The 18,924-nt window shown below is 36.7% G+C and overlaps 3 protein-coding genes across 6 annotated transcripts; all 3 read right to left on the bottom strand.

The window, feature by feature from the left end:
• Positions 1-512: 512 nt before the first annotated feature.
• Positions 513-16,055, bottom strand: LOC109001474. Of its 4 annotated transcripts, XM_035686611.1 has the most exons (8): positions 15,676-16,055; positions 15,377-15,481; positions 2,268-2,477; positions 2,018-2,110; positions 1,845-1,940; positions 1,035-1,303; positions 927-951; positions 513-558 (listed from the first exon to the last, which is right to left on the bottom strand). In XM_035686611.1, the coding sequence occupies exons 3-7, from the start codon at positions 2,325-2,327 to the stop codon at positions 933-935; spliced, it is 537 nt and encodes a 178-aa protein (XP_035542504.1). In that variant the 5' UTR covers positions 2,328-2,477; positions 15,377-15,481; positions 15,676-16,055; the 3' UTR covers positions 513-558; positions 927-932. The 4 variants fall into 4 exon arrangements, 2 of the variants coding, with proteins under 2 accessions (XP_035542504.1, XP_035542497.1); XR_004798569.1 differs by lacking the exons at positions 513-558; positions 927-951; positions 15,377-15,481; positions 15,676-16,055 and adding exons at positions 2,586-2,824; positions 2,922-3,203; positions 4,781-4,838 and having other exon boundaries at positions 966-1,303; XM_035686604.1 differs by lacking the exons at positions 513-558; positions 927-951 and having other exon boundaries at positions 958-1,303.
• LOC108995430 lies at positions 6,818-9,161 on the bottom strand. The gene is made up of 3 exons (XM_035687640.1): positions 8,206-9,161; positions 7,731-7,818; positions 6,818-7,645 (listed from the first exon to the last, which is right to left on the bottom strand). Exons 1-3 carry the CDS (start codon positions 9,159-9,161, stop codon positions 6,818-6,820), a joined length of 1,872 nt encoding a protein of 623 aa, XP_035543533.1.
• Positions 9,324-10,487, bottom strand: LOC108995429. The gene has a single exon (XM_018971007.1). The coding sequence runs from the start codon at positions 10,485-10,487 to the stop codon at positions 9,324-9,326; it is 1,164 nt and encodes a 387-aa protein (XP_018826552.1).
• Positions 16,056-18,924: the final 2,869 nt, after the last annotated feature.

Below are 18,924 nucleotides of genomic sequence, written 5' to 3'. Positions count from 1 at the left end.
TATTTAATAGCCATTGAACAAGATTATAGTAGACTTCAAACTAGAACTCATTGTAATAATTTTGACCATAAAACATTTATACAACACCATATGTTTTCTAGCCATAAATGCCCCACCATTTTCTAGATTCATAAACAGCCACCTCTTACTACTTTTACATACTTGCTGCCCTATATATCTCTGTACGTTATTTCCCCCAAGCCCTATTAATTCATGAGTTGTGCCATCTGAAGCAATACATACCTTAAATTTATTCACAGCCTTATCCATTTTGACTGCATCTATCTAAGGTGGCACCATCATTTTTTTATCTCCTCCTACTCCAACCAGATCATTTGATATGTTTTTATATTTATACATATACTACCAAATTGTAACAGAACATTACCACCTTCCATGTGCAAACAAAGATGTACTAGCATAACTCATGGACTAAGTTAATTGTGAATAATTAACTTCTCAGCAAATAACTAAAGAACACTTACTCTTGCAAGGAAAACAGCAAAACCTTTTGCTCCAATATCTGATTTAATGCAGGCTGGTGCCCTAAAACTTCACTTGCAGAGAATAAGAAGACTATTGTTATTTTAGTATTAAGTTTGAAATAACCAATACACAAAGTCTACAAACCAACTTGGAAGAAAGTATAATATAATCACCCCTTGATGAGTACTAGAAGTCTTCTGAAACAATAAAATTCTTTCCTAAATTTATATATGCAACCAACCCAGAGTCAAATCCCACACACTTCCTCATGCTCTAGACAAAAGTTTTAAAACCACCATCTTTTCCCTATAACTTGTTCGAACATACCCTACCACAAAATATTTCCACTAAGCCCCATCAAAATATTTCCCCTTACAAACTGCCATGGCCTTTGGATTGATACAATCCACAAAAAATGCCCACAAAAAATTCTGCTGTACCCAAATTCAGCAGATGCCTAAGCATCTTGCTAAGTCTCTCAATGAGACTCAGTATTTCCTTCCAACTCAGACATCCTTAAGTTTATCCCTTTCTCACACTCAGAAAATTCTCTCCTCAATCCAGCCATATCACCCATAATTTCGTCTAGTTTACTCTTGTACATTTCTGCACAAGTCTTGTTTCGTTCATTTTCTTCAGCTAGAAGAACAAATGCCTTGCTCTTCTTCATTGAGGGAGAGGGGTCGGGAATGACCATGTGCCCCATCCCCTGGGCGTACCCAGATCTAAACCCCAAAACATCTTTGAAAACAGCTGCAGCCACTTCATCAACGTCCTCCTCGGGGTCTTTCTCTTTCAATTTCTCCACCATTAGATTCTGAATATGATAATGAAAGAAAATCTAACTTTAGTTTAATGCAGTAAATCATAATCAAAATGAGAGCTTTTCGTCAAGCAAAAGCCACCTTGAATTAATGCTTCTATATATAATGAATATGGTATGAAAGAAAATCATATAGTCCTTGGAAGATTGAAGCAAACTTCAATCTCATTCAATTTCTCCACCATTACATTCTGAATATGATATGAAAGAATATCATACTTGGTTCATGCAGAAAATCATCAAGATGTAATCCATATCATATAGTCCAGCAAGATTGACTAGAAAATGAACATGGTATGAAAGAAAATCAGGAAGTAATATAATTGAATCAAACTACAATCTCTACCATATTTCTCCACCATTAAATTCTAAATATGATATGAAAGAAAATCATTAATTAAATTAATGCAGTAAATAATATATAGAAAATCACACACTAGCTAAATTTATTGGAAATTAATTAAATACGTATAAGGAATATGGTATGAATGAAACCACATAGTCCAGCAAAAATTGTACTACAGTTCAATCTCACATAATTGTTTTCAGTTGTTGCGTTGATAAATTTCCCCTTCAGCCTCGACCAATGAGTTTCTTTGTAGAAAGCGACCATATTTGGTGTCGTCTCCCGCTGTCACACATTGTTAGCAGTTAAGGCTCAAACAACACAGTTTTAGTACTTATATTATACATCAGAAATGGCCATACCTTCTCTTCCAAAATCCTAATAAAGGATTTCCTTCCGCCTGTATGTTTTACCTTCAGTTTTGAACGATTCGTACTGTTTCTTCGGGACTTCTCCTGAATTATTTTTTGTATAATTAAAGTCCCATTTATTCACTTTACTTAAATGGAAAAGGCATCAAACATTTATTTTGCCACCATTCAACACATAGATAGAAAGCCACAGATAAAGGCAAAGCCACAAAATACGAACAAATGACTAATACTTGCATACCTTGAATGTTCCGCTAGCCCACCTTTCGCATTGCGATTGCCAAACGACTTTGTCCACCATTTATGTCCCACCACGTAGGGCCTCCTCATGCGAAGCATATTTTAAATATACTTTGTGCAATTCATAGTGATAGTGATTGTACTTATCGGAAAGATACGTTATCACCATTTCTTTATGGTTGTCTTTCGTCCAGTCCAATACAAAGTCCGCCTGCAAGTTGAAAATATAAACCCATCATGTTCTCATCAAACATTACTCTGCCTTTCAGTTTTGTAAAGTACTACATGGGAAATTCCAGCACATATAATAAAGTCTTACCCTAACACGATCAATTAACTCTTGCTTCTCCTCCTCAGGTACACAACTCCAACTTGCATGCCTCATGTCGGCATATACTTTAACGATCCAAGTCACTCGACCCGTAAAGATTGAGGCATGCTCGCACGATGGACCTCTATGGCCATCCTTTATAACTAAAGGAATCTTACCCACCTTCCGGAGGCGGTCAAATTGTGTGCCCCGTGCAGGCCCTCGACCCCGTTTCTTAATGGCTGGAACTATATCTTGAAAAACAAGGGGCCAATTTGAATTACTATACTAGTATAACATTTTGAAGCAGTTATGTATAAGCAATCGTACTAATGGCTGCCATACCTGTACTAATATTCCCCTCCCCACCTTGTGCTACAACCGTGGACTCTTGTACAGGTTCAACTGCTACAGCTTGAGTCGATTCATTTGAAAATGTGGCAGTTGCTACAGCTTGAGTTGATTCATTTGAAAATGTGGCTTCCTTGTCATGTAGATTCCTTCTTGGAGGCAATCCTTGTGCATCTTTCCAGCTACGTGCAGAAGATTCTGCTCTTGAGTGTCCACCTCGCCCTCTCCTTCCCCCTTTTACAGAATGCCACATCCCTCCCTTTAATTTTAGTCAAACTACTTTTGAACATGCAACCACCAAAGTAATCAATATCAGCTTATTTGAAAAAACAATTTACACCAAAAAACTAACTGGCCATGCCCACTATGTATTGAACCATTTGTTACCTAGACCTTACCATACATTATATTCTATACTTACGTTTAATTTAGGACAAATTCATTGTTATGCAAACTTAGTAAAACAATGTCTAAAAACAGTGCCTAAATGGTGTGACCATAACTCCCCCAAGCCCAAAATAAATATACAGCATTTGATTTCCTCTTACGTGTAACAGCAATCAGAATTTTCATTTGTTACCTAGACCTTACCATACATTATATTCTATACTTACGTTTAATTTAGGACAAATTCATTGTTATGCAAACTTAGTAAAACAATGTCTAAAAACAGTGCCTAAATGGTGTGACCATAACTCCCCCAAGCCCAAGATAAATATACAGCATTTGATTTCCTCTTACGTGTAACAGCAATCAGAATTTTCATTTGTTACCTAGACCTTACCATACATTATATTCTATACTTACGTTTAATTTAGGACAAATTCATTGTTATGCAAACTTAGTAAAACAATGTCTAAAAACAGTGCCTAAATGGTGTGACCATAACTCCCCCAAGCCCAAAATAGATAGTCCTGTGACAGGAAAAATAAATATACAGCATTTGATTTTTTCTTACGTGTAACAGCAATCAGAATTTTCTTTAGTGGAATGGTTTCTTTGGTACTTACCTAAACAAGCCTTTGAATGATAAAAAGACTGAAACTTAACTAAAAAGACAGCTTGTAACTGACTTGTTATATGGTGGTTAAATGTAGTTTGAATATGGTTTTCCCACTGCTTCACAAGACTTATCACATATAGAGTTTAAACTACATGTAAATTTTGAGTGTGCAAACCTCTACTTAAGTCTATGCATAATCAGTAAAACATGTGAGAAGGGTACAATTTTACATTCTGAGCCCATCTACACAGATCATTCAATTTGTTAATAAATATTTTTTTTGCATGATGCTTGGTTGTCTCTTTGATGTAATTTGTATTGTCTTCAACTTTATTAAAATTTGATGCCCAAGTCTCTTCAAACATAAAGGCTCAAATTCGTGTACATGTTGTACAATCGTAGTGTATCAGTCATTGACTGTATTTAAGAGCTTTAAAAACAGCCACTAACCTCTACTGAAATTACCAAAATTTAGGAAAACATTTGGAAGACAAGGCTCTAATTAAGCAACATGCAGGACTTTATAAGCCTATATACTTTTAGTCATTTTATACTATGTCTCTTTAGGGTATCCTCTTACATTTTATACAAATGGCTTTCCCACCCACTGACATACAAAAGTGTTATAGTGCTCACTTTTTTTAGAAAAAAACACAGATTTGTACATGTAAAAATCAACCATGCAGACTTTTCATTGGTTGATATCTACACTTTCCCAGCCTCAAATAACAAAAAAGGGTTATTCACAGAACAACTTTGTAGAATATGTGTAAAACAACAATAATAGATGGGGAAAAATACTGCCAGAAACAAGGTGGAGAAGGACTCCTCGCAGAAGGAAAAAATGTACCTGGTCAACTTTTTCTAGCGTGGCACTAAAGGAAAAACTTGAGCCCCAAAACCAATGACAAAATCCTACTACAGACAGCTTCAGTGGAAGGTCCAATAGCAGTGAGAATGTCTTAACCAAGCTCTTAGAATGAAGAAGAGAACCAGGGAAACAGCTCACCAACTCCCTCGTTTGTTTTCAGACTGCATGTGGTTCTAATTTCCTCTAGTATTGTAGCCAAAACGCCAGCTGTCTTCTTTGATAAGTGACTACTTTAGTGAGGTCTGACTACTAGAAATGACCCCTGGCGCCATTTGATATTGCCAAATCTTTTGTTATCCCGCCCCTTCATTTAAACTCCCGCCTGATCTTTACATAGTGAATTAAAGTGATTTTTGGCTCAAATTCTGCAACATAGCAGTATTAATCCCCTAATTGTACCTTCTAACTTCTTAAAACAAAAAATCAATTTGTGGACACTTCTAATTTATAATTGACTCTGGTGCCTGAATATTTATTTTTATTTGTTTTAAATTGAGACAAATATCAAAGTGCCCACAGCTTTGTATTTAGTTCTTACAAATACAAAATATATATATATATATATATTATACTACTTATTAATTTTTTTAATACATTTCACACCCACAACTTTGTATTTAGTTCTTCCAAATTTAAAACCTCATATTTTGCTGCCCACAATAACCCATCTACTCATCAGTAAAGCTTTAATTACATGTAACTTTGTTAAAAAAATAGACATTTTAGCAATGTTGTTAATTGGAAGATCCTAAGAAGGGTTGTAGTTAATATATGTTAATTGCCTGCATTGCTCTCCAGGAATTATGTCATCCCTCCCCTTGTTATCTATTACTGCTTTTCATCATCATAATTCTATTAATCTGAGTTTCAGTTACACGATTCAATCTCATCACCAGTCTTTTACATTGACCCCAGTGAACAAAATACAACACATTAATATTGATTATTTTCACCCCCTAGCTGGAAAATATCATTTCTACTCCATCATTCAAGCCCAACAAAATGTCGTGCCTCGACCTTGGATGTAGGTATTTGAAAATGTTAGCTGTGAGAATCCACTCCATCTGCACACAATATTAAAACCTGATCAGTAACTATTTCCTCAATCCAGCCTATATATCTTTTCTTTTGATTGCTAAGTACTACAAAGTGTTGGACAAACATTTCTATCTCTTCATCCCTATCATGTATATATTGTTATAGGCACACATACATATCCATAAGCGCAACCCACTAGCTCGATTAAGAGATTTCAGTGATTATGCATGGTGATTTTGTTAAGTGGAATGCTCAACCTATACCTAGCAACTGCATATAATATATATATATATATATATAAGAGATATATATTTATATATCTAAATCTGTAAATCATGATTTGGCTACAATACTTATCTTTTTGGATTAGTACTTAAAGTTTTCGAGATAGTATTCAATAAGTGGAACTATTTATGATGGGTATGTAGCATTATTGCAACCCTACGATCCCATGATCAGTAAGCAACCCAAAACAGGGCGTTCATGGCTCAGTCTTGTATGGTTAACCTATTATCCTAACCTCAACAAACAAGGAATCTGATTTCTATGTACAGAATGCTAAACAATGCACTTGACTGCATGTAGTTTCCAATATAATACCTTATGAACCAGCATCTCTTACTCCAATATGGGTTGTGCCTACACTTACATGTCATCCACCTTCTCTACTCTGAAAATTCAGGTCATGTGCCGTCTGCGAATAACACATAGACACAACATAAGCTACTAGTATACCTTCTGAAAAGACATTTATTGTGTGATCTAAACAACTTAAGTCTTAATATGGGTTGTGAAATATAAATCATTAATTAAATTCATATAATTTTCAACTCAAGATGAATAGGTATGGTTGATTATAAATGCAGCCAATGAATGTATAAAAAAAATGTCTTTTACAATGTTACTTCCAAATCCGTCTATTCTATGCTTTTAATAACATAAAATATATATCAACTCCCTAATGACTACATTATGAATTTAAACGAAATTAACATATTGAATGGGTTGTGAAATACCATCATCATCATCATCCGACTCCTCATGCAGATGATGCTCAGACTCACCACCGGAGTTACCATCGTCATCGCCAAGTGGGTCATCATCAATAAATGCATCATCCTCAACAGGTTGGGACGGGTCTCGACGTGATATGATTAATGGATCAACGGGCAAATGCTCTTCATCGTCTCGGTGCAATGGATCAAGCATGCTTGATTCACTCTCTACGATAGGGGGATAATTGTTCACATTAGTTTGACCATCATCTTCTGCTTCACCCGTAGAAGATTCGTCATCATCATCCTCCACAACAGTAGTCATCGAGCGAATGTTGTAAACATTCCTATTTGTAATCTTATGTACGACTTGCCAACTTCCCCCCAATGTCAGATCCGTGAGATAAAACACTTGTAGTGCTTGGCACGCTAAGGCGAAAGGCTCATCTTTATACCATTGCCTAGCAGTATTCACTAATGTTAAATGGTCCCTGACACGTATCCCCCTTCTCGGGTCGCCAACGTCATACCAAGCACAACTAAACAAGTATACCTTTCGCCAACCCATGTACTGTAATTCTATGATGTCATTCAACACACCGTAAAAGTCAACCGGGGATCCCCGATGCTCACCATGAACCACCACCCCGCTGTTTTGGGTGCGGCGACGCCTTTCACGCTCTTTTGTATGAAAGCGAACTCCATTCATTATGCATCCGGCATATGATGCGACCCGTGGATCTGGACCACACGCTAATGCATATATGTCATCGGTGATCTCACCTGGTCTAATTGCACGCAACTCTCGAATCTACCATACAAAGAATAACACAGTTATATAGTTGCTCTTTAAACAAGGGATACATATCTGTAGTGCATTGATTTAGAAAATTTACGCGTGATCTGAACCATGCTGGGAATTGACTTTGGTGCCTACGAAGGATGTTATTCTCGTCCTCTTCTACCATCTTATTATAGTGCTCCCTGCATATATGTTTGAAAACATTACCCTAAGGCTAATAAGATGGTACAACCATCAATAAAGTAAATATATTTGAATGGTGTACTTACTCTATATATTGCTCAACCTCCGTGCAGTTATTAAGTACATACCATCGGGCCTTGGCCATTAGTGAGTCTGCTAATTTGTGATTCATTGATGTCCCCAACGGTCGTACCTTTTGTGAGAAAACAGACAATCTTGGCTCATTTCCCGACCCTAGAGAACCAAGTACCACGTCATTGTTGCGTTCCTCTCGGTTAAATCTCGTCTCAATATCATGAAGATACATAGAGCAAAAAGTTAGGCACTCGAGATGAATATATGCCTCAGCAATTGATCCTTCTGGACGGGCTTTGTTGCGGACTTACCGTTTGAACTTCCCTAGATACCTTTCAAAAGGGTACATCCATCTGTACTGCACTGGTCCTGCCAACAATGCTTCCTCTGGCAAATGAATTGCAAGGTGCACCATGATATCAAAAAATGCAGGAGGAAATATCATTTCTAGTTTACAGAGAATGATGGGAATATTTGCTTGAAGCCGATGCAACACTGATAAGTTTAATGTTCGTGAACAAAATTCTTTGAAGAACCCGCTTAACTCTATTAAGGCTTGACGCACATCGGGCCGTAAGAACCCACCAATCACAACCGGCAGGAGTGCTTGCATAAAGATATGACAATCATGGCTCTTCATTCCACTAATTTTTCCGTCACTGACATTGACACACCTGGCAATGTTTGAGGCAAAACCATCCGGGAATTTCACTTCTGACAACCATGCACAAAACTTCCTTCGCTCATGCAAATTTAACATGTAGCATGCAAGACTCATAGAAATACGATCACCATTATGTTGTAAATGCAATTCTTTCCTTAGTCCAAGATTTGCCAAATCCCTACGCGCATTAGCAGAGTCCTTAGTTTTTCCTTCAATATTCAACAATGTTCCCAACACGTTATCACAGATGTTTTTCTCAATATGCATGACGTCCAGGTTATGTCTCAATCCCAAGTCTAACCAGTAAGGAAGCTCAAAAAATATAGATTTTTTTGTCCAATTTAGTTGATTGGGTGTTCGTTTCCTCTTCACTGAAGATTTACCAAACTGCACATGTGAGACCACATTTAATTGCTCTAGCAAAGCATCTTCCGCAACCCTTGTTGGTTGTAGTCGGTGCTCCTCGGACCCATTAAAAGCATTCTTTTTCCGTCTCCAACTGTGATTTAGTGCCAACCACCGCCGATGACCCATATAACAATGTTTGCGCCCATAAACCAACCAAATGGAATCTGTTTCATCTGTACATGCAGGGCATGCCATCTTGCCCTTTGTGCTCCACCCAGAAAGATTGGCGTATGCGGGGAAGTCATTGATAGTCCAAAGTAACGTTGCATGCAACCTAAAGATTTGCCCAGTGTATGCATCATAAGTATGAATACCCTCTTCCCATAACTCTTTCAACTCATCGACAAGAGGACGCAACTATACATCAATATCATTTCCTGGTGCCTTTGGGCCAGGGATTAGCAATGACAACATGGTGTATGGATCTTTCATGCATAACCAAGGGGGCAAGTTGTAAGGTACAAGTAGTACGGGCCATATGCTATACGGTTTGCTCATGTTATTGAATGGGTTAAACCCATCACTCGCTAGGCCAAGTCTAACATTGCGAGGATCTTGGGAAAACCAACCATGTTTGTTATCAAATTCTTTCCATACACTAGAATCTGATGGATGTCGCATGCAGGTCGGATCCTGAACATGTTCTTCTAAATGCCATCTCATGGCCTGGGCTGTCTTCTTTGACATAAATAGCTTCTGCAAGCGTGGCTTCAGAGGAAAATACCGGAGAACTTTTTGGGGTATCCTTTGATGGTTACTTGTGCTTAAAATCCACCTAGATGCATTACATTTTGGACATTCATTGAACTCTTCATTTTCCTTCCAAAACAATGCACAATCATTTGGACAAGCATGTATCTTTTTGTAACTAAATCCCAAGCCACGCTCCAAGCGACGAGCATCGTTAAATGAGTCAGGGAAAAGGGCATTGGGAAATGCAGCTTGTAAAAGCTTTATAACCATGTCAAAGGACTTCACGGTCCAACCACCAAGTGTCTTGATGTGAAGCAATTTGACTATAAAGGAGAGCTTTGAGAACGTTGCACATGAAGGGTAAAGTGGTCGTCGTGCGTCAGCTACCAACTCCTCAAAATTAAGGTTTGTTGAGGTATTATAGGTGGGTGGTTCATCATTTGTGTTTGCATTTCCTTGATTTGTAGCTGAATCATCCATGAACGACCCAACCCTTATGTCATCTAACATGTCATCGACATCATCGATGTAGTCATTAGAAGCCGATGCATCATCACCTTCATCGTCTGAAAATGTAGCATCTAGGAAAGGATCATCTTCCCCATGAAATATCCATTCCGTATAAGTTGGATCAATCCCTATGATGAATAAATGATCTTCGACTAGGCTAAGAGTGTGGAAAGCTCTATTCCGACATCTCTTACATGGACATCTAATGCGATCAGATCCAGGTGAATGGGCTTGAGCCATAGCCATGAATTGTCTAACACCTTCACCATAACTATTGGAATGCAATCTATCTTCGATATGCATCCAAGCCTTATCCATCTTATGGTCACCAAATAATAGAAAAGAGATTGTTAGGTAAGTGAAATTGGGTGTGCAATGAGTAGCTAATATTAAAAAATTTAATATTAGATTCTTACTTGGAGACAAGCTTTGACTCTCAAGTTAGTAATGAACTAAATATATTACGGTTATAAACTTAGACTAACCATGGGATTCGTGTACAGGTTCTCAGTAGCCTAGTTAAAACAGTGTATATTGATTATAAAGGCAAATCCTTTTTGAAATGACTATTGTATACTTCTTCAAAAGGAGGCATGCATATATAATAATCAATCTTGGAATATGATTGAGAAATTTGTAAAGAACTAAGAAGGAAAATTACCTTTAGTAAATACGCAATGATCTGCAATAGATTACTTCGAAATAAGTTTCTCCTTCCCCCTGTTGACAACTTGGCTGTAATTCGAGACTTTTGACTCTATTCAGCAACTATGATCCAAACGACATGAAGGGTCGTAGCTCTAAATGCCGCTTACCACCTATTCAAATTTGGATTGGTATGATCAGCTACTTTTATGTAAATTATTATAGAGGGAGTGAGAGGGAGAGAGAGAGAGAGAGGGAGCATGATAAATGACCCTATAAACTTCATACAAACACTATCATACATCCATTGTAGCATCTAAGAGACTACCAGAAAATCACAGAACAATCCAAGACTAAAGGTGTAAATAAAATCTGAAACATTACCCACCTTCAGACTAAGGTTAAAGAGCATTAACCACTAGATGCATTATCTAGAAGATTAATGTTAGTAATAATTTCCCTAGGCATCGTTAAATCATATACATGGGCTCTGTTGTTGGTGGGGAAAAGGGCATTTATAAATTCTGCATATATATATATATATCATTTTTGATGGCTATGATGTTTAGGAAAATCATTTTATACACATGTCAGATGAATGACTACAGCAAGCCACTAACATAGTTTACAAAAATAAGAATCGCCTTGGGCACAATCCGAGCTGTTGAGAGAGTTAAACAATACATATGCTTTTGGATGACTTATATAATTTCGGTCAATAAGAGAATATATAACAATTAGTACCTGTAAAATTGCTGCACTGTGTGTATATTTCTGTAATGTAATCAGAACTGCACAGATGGTTATTTTAGATAAAATTATGTTTGTTGGATGATTAATACCAATCACCATGTAGTTATTTTCCCTTTCTCAGTCACCAACAATACATTACAGTATGACTTGTTCTGAACGAATTTAGATTCATTCCGATAGAAAAAACCAATGTTGTTTTTCCAGGTTTGCTTCATTTTGCATAGTGGTGTGAATCTACACTAGCTAGTTTAGGTTTGAAATAAGGGCACTGGACTCAATGTAATGACCCCACTCAAACTTCAAATTGCAAAATGAAGCCAATGTCATAATTGATTGGATGGCGCTCCAAGGTATCAAAAATTAAAAATCTTAAGTTCTCAAGCCCTGTGTTGGGTTTTGAGGCATTCAGGACTCATATGGATGTCTAAGGTATGTCAAACGGAGGAAGGATTCTCCTCAGTTCTTTTGCATGGTGACAACCCATTTATTCCAACTCAATTCCCATATTTTCTGCTTTTTTCCTTTGGATAGGCTCTCCAAGTCCACTCCCCCACCAATGCATTTTCTTCACAAGGAAAACAAGGAGTCCTTGCCTCAAATAACAAATTCTATCTAATTCGAAATTGGTCCATCTTCCTTGAGATGGGGGGCACATGTTTACTGACTGAACTTAACTAGACCTATTTAGAACATAAGTGCATCCGGTACACATGGTTGATCAAAAGGATTGGAAATAGACTCAACAGTAGACTGTATATATAGTTAGCACTACTCGAGGGCGAGGGCGCTGAAGTACTAATGGGTCTCGGCCCTAATCTGCAATATCTTGTATTGCGCCTAGCTTTTTGAGAGACCGACAGAAAATCAAATCTGTGGAGTGGAGACCACAATATTCTGATTGATGATGGGAGAAGTTGAAAATAAAAGCCAAGGGAAGTGGTGGTCAGCTGTCGCAATCAAATTTGCGGATTCATAATTTCGATCTTTCAATGTCATTTGGTTAGCTATATATCTCGATCTGTGTATAAGAATGTGCAAGTGTGTGTGTGTGACCCCGACTACAAGGCTAGCTAGATTTAAATCTTTTCTGCATAATTCTTTGTATTATGTTAACTCATGTAGTGCTGCTTGTCTTGCATATATACAATATTGTACTCATGCAAACCAATATATATATATATATATATATAGGTTTCGGATTTAAGCATCCTCCATTAACAAAAGTTGCGTATACATGCAGCTGGTCCATTTGTTAATATTTAAAGATAGCCTTTACCTAAAATATGATATTTCTAAGGGTTAAACCAAATTAGTAGTTAATGGTATTAGAATTTTTGGGTCACTCACTACAAGAAATATCAATATTTCTCAGGAGTGATACTCATGGGAAAAAACGTCTCATGAGTACTCCTACATACGTGTGTGTATAGTACACATGGTAGTTATCTTAGGTACATGACAGATTCGCTGCAATATAGTACATAAACCATAAGGGAAATGAGTTTTGTTTTTTTATTTATAATCTTAGTGAAATGAATGCCTCACACGTACATTCCTTTAATAGTGTGACCAATTTCTTTAAAGGGTGCGCATATGGCTTGTACCTTCTAACTAAGATTGTATTTAGTATATTAGTCAAGCAATAACTATATATTGTAGAAAAATGTTTGTTATAGCAATAATTATATATATAATTACATTTAACTTTTATTTTAATGATTTTCTTTTATATATAGGTCACACCAATATTCGAGCCACAAAATAGTGGTAGGCCATGTATTAATCACTCATACTAGCTAATTAAAGCAGTATTAGAATAATCTATATGCTTAAACCTGCATAATTATGGTGAGATTAATTAAACCCAGCAGTTAATATATATAAAACCGACAGATTAAAAAAAAAAAGACCAAATATTAGCTTATTAAGAAAGTACCGGTGGCCTGGTTGTCTAATTTTAAAATTGCTTCTAGAAAGTTGATAATTTAGAATGCATTATTGGCCTGGTGACATTTCAATTCTTTGATAATATAACTTTCTTACTACAAAATTGAATAGCCTTAAACAACAATTTTACTACAGCTACCATTTTCACACAAAAAAAAAAAAAATTAAATGTTGTGAAGTTGCTAAACGCAAACCAGAAGACTAAACTAAAACTGACATTGCAATATAATTTATTGTTCTTATTACATTTTCCATATTTATATGTGATTGCATATAGCCAATTAGATGGCCCTTGTTGCATGATTATGGGGTACCGACTCAACCTTTTGCTATTAAATCACTTTTGCACACATTAACAAATTTCAAAATCCGAATCCCATAGTGTAATCCAGTGCAAACCCACATGCAAGGGCTAAAAGAGCAAAGAGAGGTACTGTACAGTGCCGTCTTTTAAAGTTAAAGCTAAAAGAGCAAAGAGAGGTACAGTTTCACATTACATCCGCATGAAGTTAATGCTTCTATCTAACTCCCTCAACTGTAAAAGCAAAACCATGGTCAATCCGTCAAGCAAACAATTTGTCTCTCTCCCCTCCACTATATATACTTCTATATACGTTGAATATAAATTACTCCTCACAAACATACACATAATAAACACCTAATTGGGTACTACGAGTCTTTCTAGTTCGTCAGATTTTTTTGTTTTATTTTGTTTTCTATAGCTTGTTTCAATGGCAAAATATATTAAGAAAATGGGTGTGATGTGTGTGCTGGTTGTCCAGTATTAATATATGGTGCAAGCTGGCAGGAGCAGAGCCTCAAGTACCTTCGTACTTCATATTTGGGGACTCCTTGGTGGATAATGGGAAAAACAACCAACTCCAATCATTGGCTAAAGAAAACTAAGGCCTTATGGGATTGTCATAAGTTTAACCATAAAGATTGACATGATCATGATCAAGATGATCAAAGCAAGTGTCATCAATTTGTAAAAATAGTCAAAACATTTAATTTTTCCTCAAGTTTTTAAATTTTTTTGCTTAGAACTTGTTTGCTGATTTTTTTTTTCCTTCAATTCCTTTTTATATCTCTCTCTCTTATTGGCCTCTTATTGTTTCAATAAAACAAAAATAAGGTAGTTGATTAGTAGCATCCAACCAGAAAATTATCACACTTTTTTTCCAAGGCAAGCCATGGTGGGAAATAAGGTAGTTGATCAATATGCCATATGGAGAAAATTATCACCCTTTTTTATAAGGTTCCAACTCAGTCACTTAGTAGCTCAGTAGCTCTAGTGATCTGCGTGCATGAAAGTAAGGACCAAAACGTCAACATGGCTGATATCAAATTGTCATGACAACAACTTTAGGTCACACTTTCTCCTACCACTATATAATATGACTTGGAGTTGAAAGAGTACAGGTTTAAGAATTGAATTAAGAGAAAGTTGATCAACTACCTTATAAAAAGGTTAATCAGTAGCTCCAGAGATCACTAAGTAAGCTGTGAGAAATGAAGGTCCAACTTAGAGCCATCAACACACACACACACACACAGTGAATAATTAACAGAAATGAAGGTCCAAATGAAGGTCCAACTTAAGAAATGATGATCACTTCTGCCGACAGAATTTGGAATAAAGCATCGAAAGTCTATATTTTTGAAGATCATGAGGTCTGTCATTGAAGAAATTGTGTATCGTATATTACAGTGACACAAGGCCTATATACCCAACAAGTGACAGTCCCCTTTATACCCAACAACCATCAACTAACGTTAACACAGAACAGCATCACTCTTAATCCACTAAGGATTCATGAGTTTTAAAAACATGAAATTGAACACCATGAATGGGAATTCACCTGACTTAATACATGTCGGCAGAAGCAAGGTGGCCGACCCAATTGCCCATTTTCGACTGCTTACAAGGGGGCAATCGTTGGCTACTTCTAAGGGAAGGAAGTCTCCTGAAATGAGTAAAGAAATTACCCAAGATATTAGAAGAAATTACCCTAAAATAAGTTACCCATAGAAGATATAGAAGATGAGTAATTAAGTTGAGATTTACGGAAATAATAAAACAGGGGAGGGAAGAAAATCTGCCTGAGATTTACGAATATAATGAAACAGGGGAGGGAAGAAATTAAGTTGAGTGGTATACACAAAGTTGCCGTCGGAACCTCTAGCCGAGTCTCTAGGGTTGATTGAGGGTGGACGCTGGCCGTGGGACAGGAAGTAATCTCGTGGATGCCCACGCTGGCTGTTGGAAGCTCCAGAGATCTCTGCTCGTTGGAAGTTCCAGCGGAATCTTCTGGGGTTGATTTCGGGCAGAAGCTAGCAGTGGGACAGGCTAGAACTCAACTCGTGGACGCCGACGCTGGCCGTTCGAAGGTCCAGAGATTGATCTCTTCGATCCTCAACCCTAATTCCCTCAGCCCTAATTCCCTCAACCCACTGGTTTAACAGGATTGGTTTACACGAAAAAAAAGTCTGAGAATGGGAGGGAAGCAAGGCTATTTGGTTCTCCCCGCGGAAAAGGAACATAAGAATTGTCACGGACTCATTTCGTGAGATGGGTCTAATTTTTACACTTAGATAAATTTGTGGGCAAACTCTATTGTGGCGACACAAAATCGTGGCAAAAAACCCTTTTTTCCACAAATTATAACTCGTGGCTCATTAAGTCGCTACAATAGGATAATTCATTTTCCATGCACAATGTTAGTGTGATAATGGAATTATTTCCCACCATGGTTTGCCTTGGAAAAAAAGTTTGTGAGAAAAGGTAACATATGTTGTAGTGTGTATTTTATTTCATGGTGGAGACCGTTTGGCCCTGATCCTGAAATTACTACTTTTAGTGTGGTACACAGTTTTTTTGGTGGTTTGCATTGTTTCCTAATTGATCATGGAGCCTTAGTACGTCTAGTTCAGGTTCCACTCTTCCAGGCTTTGAATGGAATGATCTCTCTTACTCTAAGGAGGAAGAGTTTCAACCAGTCATCCTCAAAATAGTTAGGTGAGTAGTCCAACAATATGGGATACACCTAGCTGGACTTTTTTTGCTTTATTATTATATTATTATTATGAACTCTGACATGTAATGATCAATAAAACTTAAAGGAAACGATAAGTTAAACTAGTGATGGGTGATAAGGACTTGGCTATTTAAAGTAAACTCTTATGGTGATATTGTGGTGAAGGTGAATTCCTGTTTGTTATAGACTGCATTTTCTTCATCCTTACTGCCTCATGTTTTGAAGTATTCGCTTTTCATGTTATTCATTGAGGATTTACTTCTTTAATTTTGTTCCTCTCACTTATTTTTCTAAGGGTGCATTTTGTAATGCATATAGGATTGAGGAAGAGCTCTTGATCATTTGCTAAATTTCGTGTTGCAGGATTCACTGAGGAGACTAGAAGTCTGGGTGATATTTGGAAAACTGTTGCAGACAGTGATCTTATGCTGTTGCTGATATCCCATGCAGCACAAGAGAGAGCACAACATAGGATTTTCATTTGGCATTATGTAATAGTCGTTGATCATGATAGCATAGCATTTATGCCCAGTGTTTGAAAAGTGCAGAATCCATTTTGGTATTTAATTCGTTGCTAGGGATTAAACAAGTACTACTTGTTTAGAATCGTGCAAATGTTTTGATGTAGGAGTGATATTCTCTTGCAAGTTTGTCGATTTGGATTGTTTTCCTTAGGTGCATGGCTATTATACAAAGTTTTAGACCACTTGTAATTGAGCTAATTTTTCCTCATTTTATAAAAGCTAAGACCATTGATTGGTTAATAATGTTATAAAGTCTCATTCTCGTAGACGCTTAGTGGAAAAAACGACAGGGATCCTGTATCCATTGGGTTTGGTCAATATGTTGCTCTTAAGGGACATGGTTCGAGTCTGGTCAGGTCCAAACACGACTCGGACTGGTTGGGTTGCATGCCTATCCTTGTCTTAAAAATTTATGTACAATCGATTCTTTTACACTTTCAAGGCTTTTTGACGAGATCCCAAACTTGATTCTGGTCCATGGATTTCAACTCTTATTTCATGGAATCAATCCATTTACTAGAACCACTTCTTTCTATGACTTGTGAAAATGTTACTAGATCTTCACTTGTCCTAATGCCAAATTAGATTTTCGGAGATACACCATGTAGTGCTCCGAAATAGTAGGTTTCTGATATCTCTAAGATCTGTGTAAGACTAATTGTTTTGGTGACTCCATATTTGGTTCATCAGTAGTATTCTCATTTCTAAATGAGTGATCGTTTAATTAACTCCAAGGTATCATTATGATGTTCAATTAAAGGAATCACCATCTTTTTTGAGGTTGCAGGTACATGGACATTTACCTGTACCTCCTCATTAATCATATCTATGGACTCCATGCTCACATTGATCTCTCCAATTTCAATGAATTTGGCATTTTCTGTTTTCACTCTTCTTGGACTACAGTTAGGATAATAGAATTCAATTTCTTTTAATGTGGATTGTAAAGTCTTTCTTCGGCTGGGCAACCCCAAACATGCATGTGTAAACTTGGTGTCCTACATGTCCATAGCTTGAAAGGAGTTTTTTGGAATTGACTTACTAGGAACTATATTTGAGATATACATTGTCGTCTTAATAGCTTCACTCCACAATGACTTGGGTAAGGTAGAACTATTTACAGACTTCTTACCATACCCAATAAAGTTCGATTGCTCTTTTCAACAACACCATTCTGTTGGGGCATTCATGGCATCGTGTATTGTGCAAAAAGGCTATGCTCTTCAACAAGTTTGGTGAATGGCCTAGGCTTACGACCCGATTCATCATACTTTCCTGCATAGTACTCTCCACCTCGATTTGACCTCATGATTTTTAATTTTCTAACTCACTTTCCACCTCCATGAGAAATATCTCAAGTACTAAAATAAATTGAGATTTCTCATGTAGGAGATATATATACCTAAGGGAGTAACCGGTTTGATTTGGTCCGGTTTTGGACATATTTTAGAACCGAACCGGTATATACCGGTTTTGAGATTTGATGAACTGATATCGAACTGGTTACAACCCTAAACATGTACTTTTGATTTTACCCGTTCCGGTCCATTTCGGTCTAATTTTTTCAATATATTATATAATGTATATATATAGAGAGAGAGTATATAATAATATAGTTATAATATATTATAGTATATTATAATATATATTACAATTTTTTTATAGACTATAGTTATAATATATAGTTATTTATATGAAAAATGATAGGGATCCCGCTGGGGGATCCCATTGGAGCATCCCACTACATGTTTTTTATTTTTACATAATTTTTTAACACTTTTCAATATTTAAAAAAAAAAATTTAAAGAACATTTTCTGAATCACTAAGCTAAAAAGACAAAAAAATTG

Source organism: Juglans regia, chromosome 2, assembly GCF_001411555.2.
Source record: "Juglans regia cultivar Chandler chromosome 2, Walnut 2.0, whole genome shotgun sequence".
Taxonomy (NCBI): Eukaryota; Viridiplantae; Streptophyta; class Magnoliopsida; order Fagales; family Juglandaceae; genus Juglans; species Juglans regia.
Note: the sequence above shows the minus strand (reverse complement) of the source record. Positions and strands in the feature narration are given on the sequence as shown.